Source organism: Gymnodraco acuticeps, unplaced genomic scaffold (assembly GCF_902827175.1).
Source record: "Gymnodraco acuticeps unplaced genomic scaffold, fGymAcu1.1, whole genome shotgun sequence".
NCBI classification, from domain to species: domain Eukaryota; kingdom Metazoa; phylum Chordata; class Actinopteri; order Perciformes; family Bathydraconidae; genus Gymnodraco; species Gymnodraco acuticeps.
Window position 1 is genome coordinate 1,675,349 of NW_022992336.1, and position 20,294 is coordinate 1,695,642.

At 39.7% G+C, this 20,294-nt stretch overlaps 1 protein-coding gene across 1 annotated transcript in view; it reads right to left on the minus strand.

The window, feature by feature from the left end:
• cdkal1 (CDK5 regulatory subunit associated protein 1-like 1) overlaps positions 1 to 20,294 on the minus strand; it is a 303,497-nt gene that overhangs the window by 148,653 nt on the left and 134,550 nt on the right. Inside the window, exon 8 of the mRNA XM_034208587.1 lies at positions 18,798 to 18,901. Coding sequence (XP_034064478.1) covers positions 18,798 to 18,901 — 104 coding nt within the window. The remainder of the gene's footprint in view (positions 1 to 18,797; positions 18,902 to 20,294) is intronic.

The following is a 20,294-nucleotide window of genomic DNA, read 5'->3' on the forward strand; positions in this document are numbered from 1 at the left end:
ACACATCTATAACATTATCACATATAAGGTTTGTTTGATATTTTAGTACTAATTAGATGCAAGAGTTATAAATAAGGTGCCATGTTTCAGTAATTCAAAATCAGGTCACTGAAAAATCTAACAGTTAAAAAGACTAAAAAGACTATAAACTACTGGGTGACTTCCACTGCCTGCTGCAGGTCAGCATCAACACAAACCCTTCAAACATGAACAACTGAGACACAGGGATTCATCATCTTCTGCTCGGAGCAATCAATTCATTTTCCAAACATGAATATGTATCTGACAACAAATTAAGAAACTCCTGAAGGGATGAGCTTTCCATCGTGCCACATGCACACTCTACTCTGTGCTTTCATACATACCATTTAAACCAAAGTCTTTCCAAGAAATAATGAATGTTCTCATCACATGTAGAGAACACACACACACCTAATCTACATATTAACCATGCAACATACAGACCCATTGGCTACAAGGCCCGTCTGACCTTCACGGCCCCTACACACGGCGGCGTGCGTTGCCGCTTGGCGGTGGGCGTGTCTTGAGCTTGGGAAGTTTACGCGACCAAAAACCAATCACATGAATCTCTCCTGTCAATTGCATAAAAGGTTTTACATGTCACACTTTATATGATGAACATTTATGACATTAATGCCTATGGTGCTATTTTACGCAACATTCCATGCTGGCTAAATACTGTCTATGCCTGCTAGCTGTCCATTCAAACGAAGTACACTGGATATAAACTCCCCAAACAGGCGAAAACCTACCAGTTTCACCCACTGTCTCTGCCACCTCCCTCCATGCCTGGCTCCTCCGGTTTGTATCCCGGTAGGTAAAGAGGGACTGATCATAAAGCACCGGGTGATTCCCTACCGCTACGATTATTTTCTCCTCCATTTTTTGGCATATGAGGAAATGAACTGCGGTCTGGCTCTCCCAGCATACACGCGGTTTGATTGCGCTTGTACTAGCAGATTTGCATAAACGGGATTTGATTGGCTGACGCCTCCGTCGAGGCGTCAAAAGTAGAACATTGCTCTACTTTTGCAGCGAGCACCGCGAGAAAAGCAATGCAGTTCGGCGAATCGTGACATCACCCTATTCAAAATGAATGGGCAGAAGCATTGAAGCGGCAACGCACGCCGCCGTGTGTAGGGGCCGTCACTCACATTAGTCCCTCCCCTGTTCTCCCCCAGCAGCCAATCTCCTTTGGCTGTCAACAACTGTGAGCAACTTGGTAAATTAAACAATGGATTTGGATGGAGAATAAGAAATCGGTGTGAGATGCTGTTAGATGAAGAGAAGAAGGGGTTTGATGGAGAACAATAAGAATATAGAAATAGTTAATGGTATAATAATTGTACTGAAGTACACTTCCAACAGTTTGAATCTGCAGGTTTAGGAAAACTATGGAGTTGAACTCGAACATGGTTTATATTGGTGTTTTCATTTTCTGTATACCCTTGCAAGGCATGGCTGGTATAAGCTGTCAAAACAATAATGAAAGCTCATACAATATGATGAAACTCAAATATCCGTACCCTTTTTCTTTGAATTCAACACCTCTTGCTGAAATGCTTGAACTTTTCTAATCTTTAATCCACAGGCATGTAGGAAATAAACATTTTTAACATAAGCAGCAGCATATTAATACACAAAGACAAGTCCTCCTTCAATTCCTGACACATATTCTCACACGTTTGCACACTATAACCCATGCACAAACACCGCACACAGAGTTTAATTGCAGTAATTAAGCAGCTTAATTTAGAGCAACAACTGTTGATGTGGCGCGTGGGTGCCTTGGCAGGTAGCATCATCATCACGGATTAACCCAACACACATACTTGCATATGCAAATATTCTGTCTCTCAGGCATGGTTTCTAAATACACAATGTGTGCATGCACATCGGCACAGGCACATGTAGGTGTCTCTGCACACATGTGGATGCACAGGCATGGCTTTAATGAACAGCCTACACAATCCCTTAAACAACAACATGTCAGCTTTAACCTACTTTCACATAGTTTCTGAACTCCAAGCGTGACCTTCTGTGCACGCATGTGCATTAGATAGGATGTCTGGATAGATCAAAGCTTATATGTGTGCGTGTACGTGCACATGCAATGTATGTAGTACATAAGAAAAATATGCCATAGTATATATGGGTCAGACGAACAGTATAAATATATCAAAAGTAATTGGCAGAGGGCTTCAATGTACTGTGTGTGTGTGTGTGTGTGTGTGTGTGTGTGTGTGTGTGTGTGTGTGTGTGTGTGTGTGTGTGTGTGTGTGTGTGTGTGTGTGTGTGTGTGTGTGTGTGTGCGTGTGCGTGTGTGTGTGTGTGTGTGTGTTCATTCGTGCGTGTGGGGAATAATTGAAAGAGAAGTTGTTTCCCCTCTTTTATCTTTTCTATTTGTGTGTGTGTGTGTGTGTGTGTGTGTGTGTGTGTGTGTGTGTGTGTGTGTGTGTGTGTGTGTGTGTGTGTGTGTGTGTGTGTGTGTGTGTGTGTGTGTGTGTGTGTGTGTGTTGTCAAAGAGGAAGCATCTTGTGAAGCTTCTAAAGCTGCTGTATACAGTATATGAGAAAAGAAGTCTGTAGAGAGCAAACAGAGCCCTTTAACTGCCCACAGTGATGCAAGCCTCTGGAACTTCCTGTAAACTCGGAGGAATTACAGAGGAAAACACACACTGACATTACACAACTGCTGCTCTCCAAGTGATTTTTGCAGTCTCAGTCTGACTATCTATATGTAATAAAGATGAAATGAGTATATTAACTGTGTGTTGGCAAAATCGATTATCATTTCATATTTCATATTTAATAGGAAATTAAGTAAGGAAAGAGTGTAAGTGTGCCTGAACTAACCCCCACTCTGATTCCTCATGCACCTGCTGCACATATATATTCAGCTTTTATCTGATGGTAAAATGGTACAAATCAATAAACCCCAAAAAATAAATAAAAAATAAAAATGAAGGATAGGGAGAAAAATACCAAACAGGAGATACGTGTAATAGACTGTGCTCTTTACCTAGGATTCTTTCAGGAGTGAGACTAATGTTATTAGTGATTGTGTTAGCAATCAACAGGCCTTGTTATCTGCTCTCATTAAGAAATGCTCTCATTAGTGTCACTTAACAAGCAATGAATGCAATTGAATTGGAGAGTGGAGTAAAAAATGCAGTTGTTACAAAAGGTAAAATTCATTCGTTATATATCGAGCAAATCAACTCATTTGAGACGGTGCCATCTAAACTGTTGCTATATTATCGCCTGACAATCTACACTAAAATCATATATTTCAAGCGGTTAAAAACATATATTTGTTCAGTATGTTACTGTGAATTATATCATTGTACAAAGCAGAGGTTATCTATCAAACAGGGATTATTTATACCGTCTGGAGATTTGACCCAATGTTCGTCTATCAAGATAATGAACTTGTGCTGTACGTCATTAAAAGCACATGAGTTGAGCCGAGAGGGAGATGAATGGCTGATGGGGAGCGAGGATTAGAGGACGGGGAGACTGAGACACAGAGGGTGGGGGGAGGGGGGGGGGTTAGTGTCAAAGGAGGCTATAGGGGGCAGATCTCATTTCTGTATGCTTCAGAGACCCCAAGAACTGCAAGGCACTAAGGGCGTAACACATACACGCACGCACACACATTTCAACATTGGAGATTACATATGGAAATGAGTTCCTATTAAAAAGTCATTGAGGTGGTAATGGTTAATATCAGCTGTCAAAGAAGTCAAGGCAGTGGACACACACAAAAATATATGACCACCAATATTTGCACATAGACACACACATAAAGTGCTACGGTTGCGTTATCAATCAGACATAATAAGGTTCCACTCTTTCTAATTCAAGGCCGTTGACCTAATTTCTTTACGTGTGTGTGTGTGTGTGTGTGTGTGTGTGTGTGTGTGTGTGTGTGTGTGTGTGTGTGTGTGTGTGTGTGTGTGTGTGTGCGCACTCGCCTGTGAGCTTATACAGCCACTAATTTGATAAATAATAATACGTCTGGTCAGTATTTATGCTAATATATTCATGACCCACCAGCAGGCATCATGTTTGTGTTTGTTAATTCACTTAGCCAGTGTGTGTGTGTGTGTGTGTGTGTGTGTGTGTGTGTGTGTGTGTGTGTGTGTGTGTGTGTGTGTGTGTGTGTGTGTGTGTGTGTGTGTGTGTGTGTGTGTGTGTGTGTGTGCGCGCATGCGTGTGGAATTATTTACTGTAGAAAGCCAAACTTATAACCCACACTGCATGTGTGTGTCTGTGTGTGTGTGTGTAAATGAAGTTAGTGAGCCTATAATATATTGTGTGTGTTTATAACTGTATTAGGAAATACAGTGTGCTTTAATTCAGTCAGTGGCTCTGTAAACATTATGTTAGTATGTAAATATTAGTGTTTTTGATGTAAACACGTAATTTCTGTATTAAAGCTTTAGACTAATGACTGTGGTTTGTTTACAAAGTTAACAAGCTGAAGAACAGATAGGCCAACTGCAGCAGGGCTACTGATCCCAATCTTTCCAGCCTCTCTCTCACTACCTTCCTCTTTTCAAGTAATGCAGTCATATTTGACTCCAAATAGCAACAGCTCTTTCACATACAAACCCTATGACACTGGAGACTCTGCACTAGAAAATATCTGATTGTTGTCAGTAACATAATACTCGGGTTAAGCCCCGCACACTGCTGGAGGGAGTTATCCCAGAGCTTGTATAATTGAATACACTTGCCAGTCAAAACTGTCTCATTTTAAATGTAAAATACTTGTAGTGCAGGTCAATTATTGATGAGTTTACAGTATATCCCCGAAACTCATGAATATGCAAACAAAATAATGTGTGGAACCGGTTCAGTCAGAAATGATGCTACATGGAAATTCTGCACAGAGATCAGAGATAAAGATATACAGCAACGTTTCTCCTAAAGAGAGAGGTAGAGGGAGGAAGAAGAGGAACAGGACAGGGAAAAGGAGTGAGATGTAATATAGAAAGAGCTGAGAGCTTTTAGAAGCGGCTCTTATTGATTTATGACAGCTGCAAAGACACACATAATTCACAATAAATGGAATGTTTGTCACTCTCAGGTACCTGAACACACCATCATCCTCTCACATGCATTCTTCATGGCCACGAGAAGGGCTCCAGATTGGCCAAAAGGTCACAGATGTGTGCTGATTATCAAACATCTTTAGTGAGTGATGGACCACAATCCTCTCCTCCTCTCTCTCATGCAACGAAGAAGCTCTTAAGGCTGCATGAGTGCAGGTGTGCACAATAGGATGTGTTTAGGATGGATCTATAGAAACATCACATCGGCACTCACAGATAAAGGCTTGTCTAGTTTATTATGGCACTTTGTTTTGTGGCCTTAATAACCAAGAACACCCTATATCTGTGTGTGCCGGTGTTTTGTTTCTACTGATCCTTGCCACTACCATATATCATTTAAGTTTTGAGCCTGTGCGCGCCGCTTCTCCACACATTATTCCCAGACGGATCTCTCATGACAGTTAAGGCTACTCCTGCAGAAACAAAAGCTAAAGAGCAAAGGGATGCACACACACAAGTGTAGCTACTAGGCACTGGGCTTCTACACATAGCGGAGTCCTGCCCCTAACACACACACATACACATCTACACACACACACAGCAATGGGGGTTGAAGGGACTCAGGCATAGGGTCTGCTGCAAAGTGACAGATGTGGCGACAGGCCATCCAGTCAAGCAGAAACACTCAACGGCTTCTTCAGCTGAAGACCGGGAGTGACATTCACTGAGGCTAGAGAGAAAAGTGTCAGCACAATCCCACACACACACACAGCAACATATACAAACACAATTAAACAGAGCTTTACCTTTTTCCATAAGCTCTGTTAATAAAAGTTCAACTGAAAACTAGTGTCAAATTTGTGACATTTGAGAATGTTTAACTATAAAACTGCCTCATTTTAATGAAGACATTTTCCCATAAAAAATGGAGGCATATCAATTGTTATTACTGTGGCAATATTTGATCAAACAGGAAATATCCTAAAAGACTAAAGCAAAGTGCCATATTCAGCAGGAAGCATACACAGACATAGGCAGACGGAGAGATGCCTGCTGAAGACATGTCCTGACATGTACCAAACATGTACCGACTTGTAACCGACGCTTTCCTCTGAAATAACTATGTATTCTCTTTTTAAGAGATGCAATGGACAAGCCAAAATATTGACTTATTTTACATTTGGGTTTATTATTGTTCTTCCTTCCCTTCTCAGTACTGTTCCCTCTTTAACTGGACTCTGTGTTTTGCAGTTGAGTATTTCACGCTCAGCTCCATATGTGAACTTTCTACATCTATCCTGTCTGTAATGTCAGTGCCGTGCCAAAGAGGAACCTGCTTTAAATTCCTAATGATATACCGCCCACAAAAAATAATGTGCCATAGTCTTTACTCCATGAAACAGTAAAACAATGATCTAAAATATGCAGACATATAATCCTGAACTCACAAATAAGGATTGATATTTGAGGTTTATGTGGTAATAAAATAGGACAGAAAAGTTATTTACAGTAAAAAAAGAAGCCAATCTCATGTAATATGTCATTGAGTTTCTCTGCACTGAACTTTTCTTTTGTCCATACTAAATCAGTTTCTCCCCTACATATTGTGTAACCATGGACTAATGCTGTCAACTTGCAATTTCACCTCATATTAAAGGTGAGAACAATTAATGTTGTTTCCTATTCTCCCCTCATGCTTATTTCATAAACAACATAGCCATGTTTGTGCATGTTTTATCCCTTGTGTTTGAGAAAATACAAATGTTACAGCCTGTTCAAAGCTGCTCAGCTGAAAGTAGTTATGTGGTGTGTTCATGTGTTGTGGAAATCAACAGCTTCTTAGACTTGAGTCAGACCTTTTTCTATTTGTCTATCCTGGGGCTTAGCAAGAATAAGTGATCCAAGTTCTGAGTATAATGTACTGATAATAACTGGTCTTTACTTGCTTAATCTTTAAAGATTGTTAATCTCTTTTAAATAGATGATCATGAAAAAAAAAATTCAATTATTCTATTTCACTCTTACCTTTGGACACTGCTGACTGCAGCAAACAAAGTACATAGTGTTTACACATATATAAAGTGGAAAGAGGAATTGAGAAAAGACATTAGAGTTACTGATGTGCTAAGGAGACGCAAACTAGAAAAATAAACAGTAATAAAGTTTACACAGAAAATGATTTAGTACAATTTGAAAGTTAGTTCCGAACAGTCTTAAAGAGCTCTTTATCCTTAGGTAAGGCCTGGTACAATCTGTTTCTCTTCCCCATCAAAAACAAAGTCAATCCAGGCTGTAGAGAAGACCATGTATTCACCTACATCTGCTTGGTTTGGTTGGCAATGCCAGCTACCCACCCACTGAAGAGATTTGCATAATGTGCATGAAGCTGCCATCTTATAACACTGCAGACAGCATATACACAATGAGTAGGACTTATTTTTATAGTATTTTGAATGCAGATGAGATCGTAATATACGATTTAAATGACAATACTTTAAAAAAAAAAACAACCCTAAAAGCAAAACTTTGAAACTACTGCAGTTTGAAAATAATGATACAACTTGAAGCTCATTAAATGAATGTAAGGCATCCAGCTAAACTGATGTATAATATAAGTCCAATCCGCCCATAAAGCGGGTCATTGTGTTCGTTTGCCATCATGTTGCAAAAATAAATATGATTCAAATGTGTTACATAAAGCACATTCAATTCCTAGATTATTTTTTAAGAAGGTGAAGTGTCATTGTTTTCAGTCACCTTCCATCTGTCAAACAAGGAAAAGCAAATATAATTGTTCGGTGTAGTCACCCTTCCTTTCAAAACAGGTCATTTCCAAGCTCAAACACATCTCATCCTTCTACTGTTGGTCCCATCTCCATCACATACACCGCATATCTAGCTGTGTATGTGATGGAGAATTATTATTTTTAGACGGCAGTGGGACAAAACAACGCTTATTTGTCAAGGGCCAATGCCAAGTACAACCTGCAGCACAAAGCGAGTTGGACTAAAAACAGTTGGAGGGAATATTTACTAGAGGACATATTCAGTAGTTTCTAGCATTTCCAAAACATTTCTTGGAGCAATTGTGTGTGTGTGTGTGTTAAAGAGAGTGTGTATGTATTTATGTAAGTGTCTGTGTGAGCGTGTGCATCAGCTGCCCCCCCCTGTAGCCCTTTCATGTCACCCAACTCCAGGGGCTCGTGGCTGTGGCTGCGGGTGGTCCACTATGTGAGAACTGGTTCCTGCAGGGGGTGTGAAGAGGCCCCCTGATGGTATCAAAATATATACCACAGGGGGACAAACACAAATGTACATACACACACACAAACACTGTCAGTACTGTAAATTGTACTCAGAGGACTTGGGTGATTTTTCCTAGACAAGACACAAAATGATTAGGACTATCTAAAAGGATAGGTACCTAACTAAAAATGAATTTGCAGGGGTGGTAATATATAGTGATCTTGTGATTTTGATTGTTGTTATCCAGATGAGATTTAGAATTAACTAATGATTCAATAAACATAACATAGGAACTATATTGAGGCTCTTACTCCAATTCATAATGTGTGGAACTGTTCACTGAATTATAAAACAGAACAACTAACTGGTTGAGATGAATGTCAGTGTGCTGAATAAAAAAAGCTGTAATAGGTGTGTGGGAGTAAACAGTTCCTTTATTTAGGAATAGGCAACAGCAGTAATTCATAATCATGTAATGGTCTTCTGTCTGTATGAGAACTGTGAAATAAAAGTATGTATAACATGTATTTTGTAAAAGCAGGGGTTTATGTGCCCAACTGTGCCTCTACTCTTACTAATGGAGTCCCTAGCAATGGGGAACACCCTCTCTGTGCTTGCACAATTACCAGGGAAGCCCACTGTTATTGATTGAAATAGTTGCCAACGTTATTATCTGGGAGATGGCAAGTATTAACAAAAACTCCAAATTCAGTTTGAAAAGCAAACCATTCAAAGTTATTTTTTTATAACTGTTATAATGTCGTAAAAGTCTGGACTATTCAGATTTGATTAAACAGAGTTCTCAACCATCTGTGTTCAAAAGTTTTTTTCAGAAATCTGCCCGAATCAAACATCTAATCTCCTTGGTTAATTAAGGTTTGGCTGAACATATAGATATGTAATAGGTGCAATGTGACCATGTAGCTCTCTTTGTAGGAGTTCAAAGATCTAGGAATGAGTCAGAGGAAACACTTGGAACAGTATTGACAGAAGGCCAGAAATATCATGGGGATGCATGGATTCAGACAGGAATGCAAACAAACAGCAGAAAGTGAGGCAGTGTAAATAATCTCAATATCTTCTAGACTTTCCATTTCTCTCTCTCCATACTTTCTCAAGAGGCTATCCTTGTGAAAAAAGGTTAGAAAACAACTTTAAAAAGATAACTATTATATATACAACAGTTGTTAATTTCATATTCTCTTTCAGTCTCACTCCGTAGGCTTTCATCGGTCTTCCTCTTTTGTTTCATCTCTCTTTTACAGGTAATGAGTAGTGTTGATCACAACATTGATGTGAGGTTCAAGTTAATTACAGATAGAATAACCAACTAATTATGGAGTGTGTGTTAAGTGGGTGAACATGGGATGTGTATGTGAAGACAAATGGAGGCCAGTACCTTAGGAAACTGAGAATAGAGAGAATGAATTCCCCTTTTGCTTGCAATTCAAACTATTATAATTACATTTAAATGTATTTTTCTTTAACCAAATGAATAGTGATTCTAAATAATCTAAATGTCTGTAGTACACAATGACTCAAAATACAGGCTGTTACTGATAATGCCAACAAAAGGGCTCTGAACAACATTTGGAATTCTCTGTCCATTGTTTTATAGGTTTGTGAACTAAAGAATCAACTTATATATTTCAGTTTACACAACATTTGACAAGGGATACCCAAGCAACAACCCATCTAAGGAAACTGGCATGACTGCCTTTCCCCTTATTGTTTAGTTTTTCTGGCACGCAACCTTGATGTTTTCCTTCACTGCTCTAATCAGGGTTATTTTTAGATACTGCAGGCAGCTGTTTTTTAACTGAAGGTACCTATTGCCAAACAGCAGGCGAACAAAGTTTTGGTCAGTTAGTCAAAAACTAGATAAAAAAGGACAGTGGGCTTAAATATTGCAACAAAGAAAACGTTTTGGTGTGTAAACTGGCAATTGTTTACTTATAGATTTAGCCTAACAATGTTATAAGGTGATACTTTGTTAATATTGCGTTTACAGCTTGCTCTGCTGCCCCCAAGTGGCCAAAAAAACAGTAAATGCTGCTTTAATAAAAATTAGAGTTTAAGGGACAGTGTTTAGAATTTGAACACATCAAACTAGATTCAAAATGTGGATATGTTAATTGCCATAATTAACACGGTCAGAGTACTGTGCCATTATGAGCCACTTAGTAATTTACTTTTATATCTAGTTCTTGCTGTTCTGTATGTGGTGTGTGAACCTGCCAAAAAGCTGAAAGGGTTCAAACAAGGGACTGGGTAGATTAAACGACCCAATCAATCTATCATCGTCCAAGCTTCAAGTCTAGACTTCAAAGCAGACGCAAACTTAAAGACATGAGCCACTAGTCACTGTTTTTGCCCTCCAATGCACACTGGTGTGTGCCTATCATGACTCATGAGGACTTATGGAAACAGCCTTGTACTAATGTAGTTATCTTCAATAGAGTTCCAGGCTATGAACCAGTCAGGGCAGATCCCAAAGGCTTCACTGTTTTCCAGGAGGATATAAAAACAATATATGTTAAAGAACAAATAAGAATACTGAAAAAGATATTTCAGATCAAGAGACAACGAAGAAACAAGGAAATTGAGTATAGTACTCAGTGATATGTCACTTTCCTTTATTCTTGCTTTAAGATAAATTGGTTCCAAACTTTATGTTGTGAAAAGCACTCAAGATACAGTGCTGTAAGATAAGATAGGTAAGAAAAAGTAGAGAAAAATAAAAAACAAACATGGGTAGCTTGTAAAGGGTACAAAACGTGATACATATAACCTTTTTTTTTTGGAGTATTGAAGGAGAGACCTTTGAGCAGGCAATCAATATAAATATTTACTAGGCTACGGTAACAAACAAGAGGGTGTAATTTATTTTGTATCTTTTGTTTCACACGGACTAACAAGGAGGAAGTTGGTATGTAAACAACAGAGCAGTAGTGTGCTCAACAGCTTGGGAAAGGGAACACATACACAGTGGTGTTTTGGGAGGAAGAACTAAAAAGCCAAATGTGAGTCAGAGGACTTACAGCAGTTAAACATTTTAACAGGCACAAGCCGCCTCTCGTGTGTGTGAGAGAGACTGCGAGTGTGTTAGCCTTACAGACAATAACAAGGCCCTTGAGCTGAGCACATGGTGCTGCTGTGAATCTAAGTGTCCTACTGCCACCTGTTGACTGAAGGTGGAACTGCTCTCCCCTCCCCCACACATGGTTGTGCGGCAGGAATATAGGGTAATACTGTACAAATGACCTTTATGTTAGAGAAAAGACAATAAAAAACATGTGAAAAAGAGAAGCCAGAAGAACAAAACCATTTGTAAAAATAGGAATGTAAGAAAGGGAATAAGGATGTTTAACTTGAACTTATATTAAGACTTAACTGTCTTTCTTTCAGTCACTAAAAGCATCCTGATGTGTTGCTCAGGTCCACTTTTAGAAGTTCTTCAGCTCTTATAATTTCTTCTTTATATCAGATGATATTACTTTCCCATGTTGGATTTGCCCCCCTTATACTGTAGTAAAGAGTGTGCAGTAATAAAGTGCACAGGGCAGTACATGGGTGCAACAACAGCACTATACAACAGACTACAAATGTTAGTTCTAAGAGGATTAAACACTACTAAAACTATGCATACAGCGAAAGATATACTGGAGCAGTAAACTATGTAGAACACTTAGAAGCACTAATGGTTAAAAGAGCAACACAGCGGAAATACGGCAGAAATACAGTAGTACTACAAAGTATGGTGTTTATCAAAGGCTTTAGTATATTTTGATATATAACGAGGTAGAGTAGGGAGGGAAGAGAGGTGTGGACACAAGTTCACAGAGGACAGAGCAGATGGTGTCTGCTGGACTTACACAATCTCACACACACACACACACTCTGGTGACATAATAGCAGCATGCCAGGTGTGTAGTTGGTGGCCTGCAGTCTGGCGTGTGTGTGTGTGTGTGTGTGTGTGTGTGTGTGTGTGTGTGTGTGTGTGTGTGTGTGTGTGTGTGTGTGTGTGTGTGTGTGTGTGTGTGTGTGTGTGTGTGTGTGTGTTCCATGCTACCCCTTTGTGTGAAAGGGGCCCCCTATTCACTAGTCTCTGCTGCCAGCTTGGCACTAAATCACAGGACAAGACGGTACACGCGCACAAACACACACACGCATGCACACACACCACCCTCTGCTGCCTTTTTGTCTAGCCTATGGAGAGACTGAAAAGAGGTCAAACAAGAAGACAGAGGCAGAGAATAAAATGAAAGACGACGACCACAGCAGTTTAGTTGAACTTTAAGAGAAAGAGACCAAGAAAATATAAGTATTATGGTACAAGTATGAAGACAAAAATAATAAAAACAACTCTCTTTTATTTAGTGTATTTTGTCCCACCAGTGAGTTGACTTAAAGATGACACAAAGATGCATACACAAACAGCATCATGGCCATGCATAATGAGTAGTGTTAGAGGTGAGACTGCAGCTGGGTTGTCCAAACCTAGCCCGAGCAGAGTGCCTGAGGAAATTGTGTGTGTTGTGTGTTGTGTGTGTGCATGTGTGAGTGTGAGTGTGTTTATAGCCAGACATAGCGGGTAGCAAACGGCCAAGTGACAAGGCCAGAGAAAGAGATATCAGACAAAATCACTAAGAAGCACAGAGGCAGGTGGAAAAGAGCACACATTGAAGGATTTTCTCCTGTGTCTCAATCGTTGCTACCTTGAATGAAAAATGAAGCCTGTATACAGGTTTTCCATCACTCCCCAGAAACTTGAATTGCAGCACCTACACTAACCCGCTGTGGTATGGTATATCACCACTATAACAAACACTGGCAGTTTTGCTACCGTGATACATATTACATGGATGCAACAAGCAAGCATAGAGGATACATCTGTGGACCATGTTGTGAGCTAAATACACCATTTTAAGGGCAATATTTCCATATGTACTATTTACGTTTCAGAGCAAGAAAAGCAAAGGTGAAACTCATAAAATAACAATTGTGTGTGTGTGTGTGTGTGTGTGTGTGTGTGTGTGTGTGTGTGTGTGTGTGTGTGTGTGTGTGTGTGTGTGTGTGTGTGTGTGTGTGTGTGTGTGTGTGTGTGTGTGTGCGTGTGTGTGTGATGTGAAGTCTGCTTTGAGTTTATTGGCTATAAAACAGCGAGATTATGAAAAACTGTTGCTGAAGTCTGAACCATTTCTCAGGACATGAGCGCACATGGAGAAACTTCTGTTAGAGTGAAAAATATAAGCAATTTATCTGCTTGGAGGAGAATCAGAAAATCAATTTGTAGCTTCTCTATGAGAGCTTTCCCAGAGGATAATGAATTTGACTACACACACACACACACACATACACACACACACAGGAAGTCCGTGTTAGTGCTTGCATGCTCAGCAGTTTTCCACATGGTCTTTCCAATAGATGGCACTTTGATGGTAGTGACTTAACTATGATCAATGTGCTGCCATCAATATTTCAATCTCTGCTCCTCTGCGTCTCTTTACTCTGGCTCTTGCTGCTGGGAAAGACGCTGTCCCGACAGGGTTCATTTACCTTTCCGGCAATTTATTCCAAGGTGTAATTCCGATGTTGCTACTAAACTTAAATGTGAACACCAAACCTAAAGGAACCATTGACCCATAGATGATCATTTTTGGCAAACGTTGAAAGCCCCATCTGTCCATGTGTCACATGGCTGCAGAGGCAGAGGTAAACAGGAGCTGACACCTGTCACAGATAGCCAACAAGCTAGCCCCCATATCTGTCTGTCCATGGTTATCTGTCATGTGTCATCGAGCTGGAGCCAGAAAACTAAGCAGTGTCATGTCTGCTAATATCTGTGTTTGACACAGATGACATCAGTCATGTGGAAATGAAAAAAAAAGCTAATTATATTTGTAGTATTATTATTAATGTTATTATGTGCATTCAATGTATGATGTTATCATTCATATAGGCAGCCTGATCAAGATGTGAATACAAATGTAATTATATTGTCAGTTGTATGCGAACAATTTTTTTAATAGAGCCAGCAGTTGCGTCTATAATAAAAAAAAACAATACTGGTGATACAAGGTTTCAGTTGTTTGTTGTCATTATGCCAACACTTGCTGGAGCCCAACATTAGGCGCTTTCACACCGCAGTACTTTTCCTACAAAGGTTCATGAGATCGCGTTCACACCAGAATAAGTTCCTGGGGGAGGATTAGGCAAATGAAGTCGCTGACGTCACTTCTTCTTCTTCTTCTTTGGGTTTACTGGCAGGCCGCAAACAACTTCACCGTGTATACTGCCACCTGAAGTCCCCGGCCGGAAGTCCCCGGAGTTGGGGACTGGCTTCAGTAGAAGCTGCTGGGACTCCCAGCCGCTTCTACTGAAGCCTTCCGAGTAAATCGCCAGAACGCCGACACCTCCTCATCTCCACCACTCCCATGTTTTCTTTTGTGTTGCCATAAGTTAGTCTCTCTGCGTTTCTGCGCTGGGCTAATGCTAATAAAGGATAATAATAAAATGGCGGCTTCACGGGAGTTTTACGGGGCGTGGTTTGCATTCCACCCAGCCAATCAGACATAGGAACCTTTTTCTCCCACGAAAGTACCTGCTCTCTAGCAGGGACGGGGAAAAAAATTCTCATTTACTAATTTTAGTTCCAGCTCTTTTTGGTGTGAACGCGACATTTCGGAACTATTTTGGAACTAAAGTGGGAAAAGTACTGCGGTGTGAACGCGCCTATTCAAGCTGAGTGATGATAGCCAGCACACATGGTGCACACTAATGCAGTGTGTCATGTGGGAGTGGTAGCAGTGTGTCTGTATCTATGAAGCATCATGTCCTGTTTTAGATGGGGCCATTTCCAAAACATCCTCTGACAGTTCAAAATGACAAGGTGACAGCCACAATGGGGGTCTGAGGACCACAACAGAAATACTCTGGCACTCCTCTCCTGTCACGTTCTCCAGGCCGCCATCATGTTTACAGAGCAGGGCCTCTGGAAGTTTCAGATGTTAAACCTTTTTTAAGAGGCTTTGACTGCTGCTTTAATGTGAAAGTAAAATAAAGAAATGTAAACAATTATTGTTATGGAACAAATATATATTATTAAAGTTATTCCAGGTACTACAGTGTTACGGCCGATCTATAATCAGAACCATTTCTTGAAGTATGTACAGTTGGATTCATATTTATATTGAAACTTAATATTTGTTCAAGAACAAGTCAGGTTCAGTTAATGCCCGGACAAGAGGACAGATTTGTGTCAGAAAAACTTACAAGGTGAGTTAAATCATATTGAAATGAAATACAAATCTGAGGAACATGGCTAAACATTACTCTACTTCTGTTTCACTCACACACCTTAAGATACACAGTTCTGTGCCAACACACAGACCAACTCACACTCAATCAGTTTCCCAGCAAGACTCTGTCACGCACAACACTCTGTATACGAACCCCCACACACCCACCTATACACTCACACAAACACCCACAACCTTGTCATTTCCTATGACATCCCAAGCCTCCATTACCTGCATACATTAACCAACCTCTCTGATGTTAAAAATTACACATTTGTACATTTGAATAATTCAGATTATTTTAAAAGCTGTGCACTCACTCACTCACTTTTTTCCAGATGGAAAGAGAGCTATTTACCTCAAATTGCATTTGAATAATTCCTATAAATCCTTTCAAAGTTCCCAGGGATAAACCAATCAAATACCCCCAACGCTGCCTGACTGGCCAATCAATTATAGCATTCATACTTGCAGCCTTTTTTTATTCAAAAGACATCAAATAGCAAATCAAATTGCAGGTCCTATTTGTGAGGCTCAATTTGTTTGAGATAAGAAAAGGTGGCTAATAGAGTGAGAGAGAAGGGGCATCGCTGCAGAGCCATAATGTGATTCCAAACCTAACACAAATATTTGATGGAGTAAACAGCGTGCTTTAGGTTCATAAATAAAGTAGCTGATTCTATTTGTTTAACAGAAGAGAAATATATTATATGTGACAAAAAAAATATACATTAGATGGCCAAACAGTAGGGACACCAAATGATTCCTGAGCTGAACTTTCTTATCACACTCAACGTATAGTACGTATGGGTGTGCGTCTTTGTATGTGTGACTGTGATTATGATAGATGGCAGAGTTAGAATAAATAAGCAACAAGAATATAAGCATGGATAAGTACATGACTCCTGAACTTATAACAGGTTAATACAGACTTGCAATAACACAATATTTAAAAGGTTTAATAACTTAAACACTTGATTTTGACTGTGTTTACCAAAGAGCAGCGGATAGATAGTTTAACGTCATCTCGCTCTCCTGCCATTACCCTTCTCTGTCTTTTTCCAACAGTCTGATAATCATGACAGGCGGTAACCTCCAGCTTCCTCTTTCTCTGTTTTGAAAACAACAACTAACCGTCTCTGACATTTGTTTCCTGCATTTTAACAGATTACACACACACACACACACACACACACACACAAACACACACACACACACACACACACACACACACACACACACAAACACACAAACACCCCCATGCAAACACACACCCTTAATCTGATATCCACACTGAAGTTCCTGCTTTGTGACAAGTTTGCATGATCGCAATTTGTTGACCACAAGTTAGATGTGTAACTAGCAGTTTAAATTATTCATTGTATTCAAATGAATTGATTTAGCTATGGGTGTCATAAGGGCTGTAACTGACAATGCACAACAAAGCTTTTTTGAGACATTTATTTTATTCTTATGTTTTATTATTAAAAGGCAGCACCCTAATGTTTGCCTTACAGGACAGTAATAAAGTCATTCACACAACACAGTCTTCCCAAAATAATGTATGCCCTGCAACTTCTCCCGAACAAGTGTAAAGGGCAGGTGCACTGTGGCCCACATCTAACATGTGCTCAAACACACACACACACCAAGGTTCAAGCAGCTGGTGAGTTTGCCCTTGACTGCCCAGCCCGGGGCAATGCAGCGGCATGGATGCAGCTGTTTTAAAGAGTTCTGGATGAGATTTAGAAAGCCATGTCCTTGTCAAGGGTATCTTCTTGTTTTTCATTACTTAGAAATACACTGAGTCTGTTTTCAGAACTACAATACAACTGCTTCAATTGTCATGTTTCGAAATCTACAAGTTATCCGAAGAGCACAGTTGGAAGGAGCCGGACATCTAATCGTTTATTGGATAGCCAACACTGTTTAAGTGTTATTCTTGTGTGCATGACAGTAAAATAATGGGAGTATAGTGCGATTTTTTCAAAATCTGCTGTGATCCTGCAACAAAAGAGGTTTAAACGGATGTGCAGCATGTAAACTTTGTTATGCCCTAACACTAGACTCCAGTGTTGATATTTAGTTTTCATTTTGATACCTGTATTAACACAACCCCTGGTTTTGGCATAAAGACTGCAACAAACACAGTAACCAACAAGGTGACCACACGTTTTACATATTGGGCCAGTATGAAAAGCAGTTCAACTGAATCCTAAATGCCTGTTGCCTCAAAGCAATACCTTTAAATGTTCAGAAAATCAGAACAGAAAAACAGGCTGTTATCAAAGCAATGCTAATGAAGCATCCACCATTCAAACATATAGTATTTATTATCTGACTATTATTAGTTTTAAGTAAGAGGTCCCTACGATCTTTGACAGCTGTCAGGGATAAGGTCTTAGTTTACTAACACTGAAAAAACAAGAGAACATTTGATCAGGATTGATAGGTACTCTAAAACATCCATGGTCAAATGTTTAGGTTGAATAATGTGCATGAACAATAATATATTAAAAGGATGAGACAGTTGAGCTGTGTTTGCTGCAGTGGTTTTGGGGTCCTGAATACACCAAACACAGCATTCAACATGACATGGGCTGGGGCTTTGTAATCCAGAGGGGAGAAGAGGGGAGACGGTGTGAAGGGGTGGACCTGAATTTAATTTGTATAAGATATTGTGTTTATTAGTTTCCATGTGTGTACATGTATAAAGATGTAGTATACAGATTTGTACGGACTACACCAATACAAAAAGTTATGGATGGATAAGTGTGACGAGTGTTCTCAGTGTAGACTTGACCTTGAGTGACCCGCCTGAGGCTCTAACAGAGACATGGCCTGCTGTGCGATTAGGGATTCTGGGAGTCTACTGTTAAGGAACAGATGCCAGGGCACAACAGCTGTTCATCTGGCATCATCTCCCCAAGATCCCTGTTATCCTTTATCAGCACCTTCAATTGTCCAATAGTAGCACTTCCAGTTCAACAGCAGATAAATCAAGATTCAGGACATTTGTCGGACATTCAATGATCCTTATAGTCATTTAAGTACCTCTTTTTTCAGGGAATGTTTTGCAAGTATCCAGCAAATAAACAACTTCATTCAAATTCCTGTTGTGATAGTGTGTGTCTGTGCAGTTGCATGTGTGGGAGAGATAATGCACTCACCCTGGAAAGACTGTCTGGCTCTCTCCACTAGCTCCTCGATGGAATAGCTGGCCAGGTCTCCTCTGGCATGTTTAGTCTTACAGTAGGTACACGCATTCAAACATCTAGACAGGAAAACACAGACAAGATGAGAGAAGATGAAATACAGTATGAGTAGTATTATTTTTATTATTTGTTCAAGGTTAAAGCATTCAAAAAAGCTTGTAATTAAAAGTGTGAAAATATGGCTACATTTGGTGCAAAAACCACAACTTGTAAAACTCAAACATGTAAAAGTCATAATTGATTAATTTGTTAGCTTCTTGTTTTAAATTTGATTGGCATCCATTTGGAAAAAATCCAGACAGGTTTACATTTTAAATCATTCAAAATGTAAAATCTGAAAATTGACCAAATCAGCCAAGAAAGAAATGTAAGACTGAGATACTTATGGGATGCAGTCAAACTGAACCCAGTCTGGGGAACATGACAAGCTGAACTAAAAGAGGGGCCCATCTAATAAAAAAAAGAACAATATCAGTTTGTGCCTTTACCTTGCCATCAGAGAGCCATTTACAAGGGGATTATCGAGTCTGGTTGCTTTGGCAAGAGGCTTCAGTCCCTAACCAGAAAGTGCTGTCATAAGGCAAGGTAAATATTGTATATAAAGTGTACACTTAAAACTCATATTGATTCCTTTATGTGGGCCTTTCTTTGATGTGGCTATAATGTATTCCTGCTGGCTCAGCCACAGCAGCACATTGGTTAAATGCTGTGCCAATCCTGCCTGCTTTTCCAGACCGGGGGCTTGCAGACTTCATACAACCCCAAGTCAAACAATCAGATACTATACCATTTAATTTGCACATAAATCAACTGAATAGTGGAGTTCAGCAGAGATTGAGGAGACTATGATGAGTGCACAAATAGATGAAAGAAACTTTATATATGCTCCTTTTCCCAAAGAGCAGACGCAGGAGAAGAAAGCAGGGATTCTAAACTGTCCTTTCTTTTCTGAACTGCTCACAGAACTCTAGCTAGCTTGATAATAACCGTGGACAGCTGTCGCTTGACTCGTTTTTTTTAATTGACCATGAAAGGGAGGGATCAAGACTATGAAGCAGAAACAAAGTAAATTGGTAACAAATTGCCTCACACTAGATCTAGAAGCATGGCATGGTTTAAACTCTAAAGTTGAAATAATATGTATTGCTCTTTGTTCGAGATGAAGGGGGCTATTCTTCAAGAGTTAAATCCCTCCTGAAAAGAAGAAGAAAGGCTACTGTTTTTTTATTTATTTACTCCATTAGGGTTTCATGTCTGACCTCCAATCTAACCTCATACTGGGTTAAAAACATACACTGTTGTTACTACAATAGTTTGTTTTTACTGACTGTTTTTACTGGCTTAAATTTCTGGCGACAGCTGTAATTACTTGCAGGAACATGCTGTTCGGTGAAAACTAAAATTGTTTATTGTGTGTATTTATTGAGTTTTTACTCAAAAGGAAAAACAAGC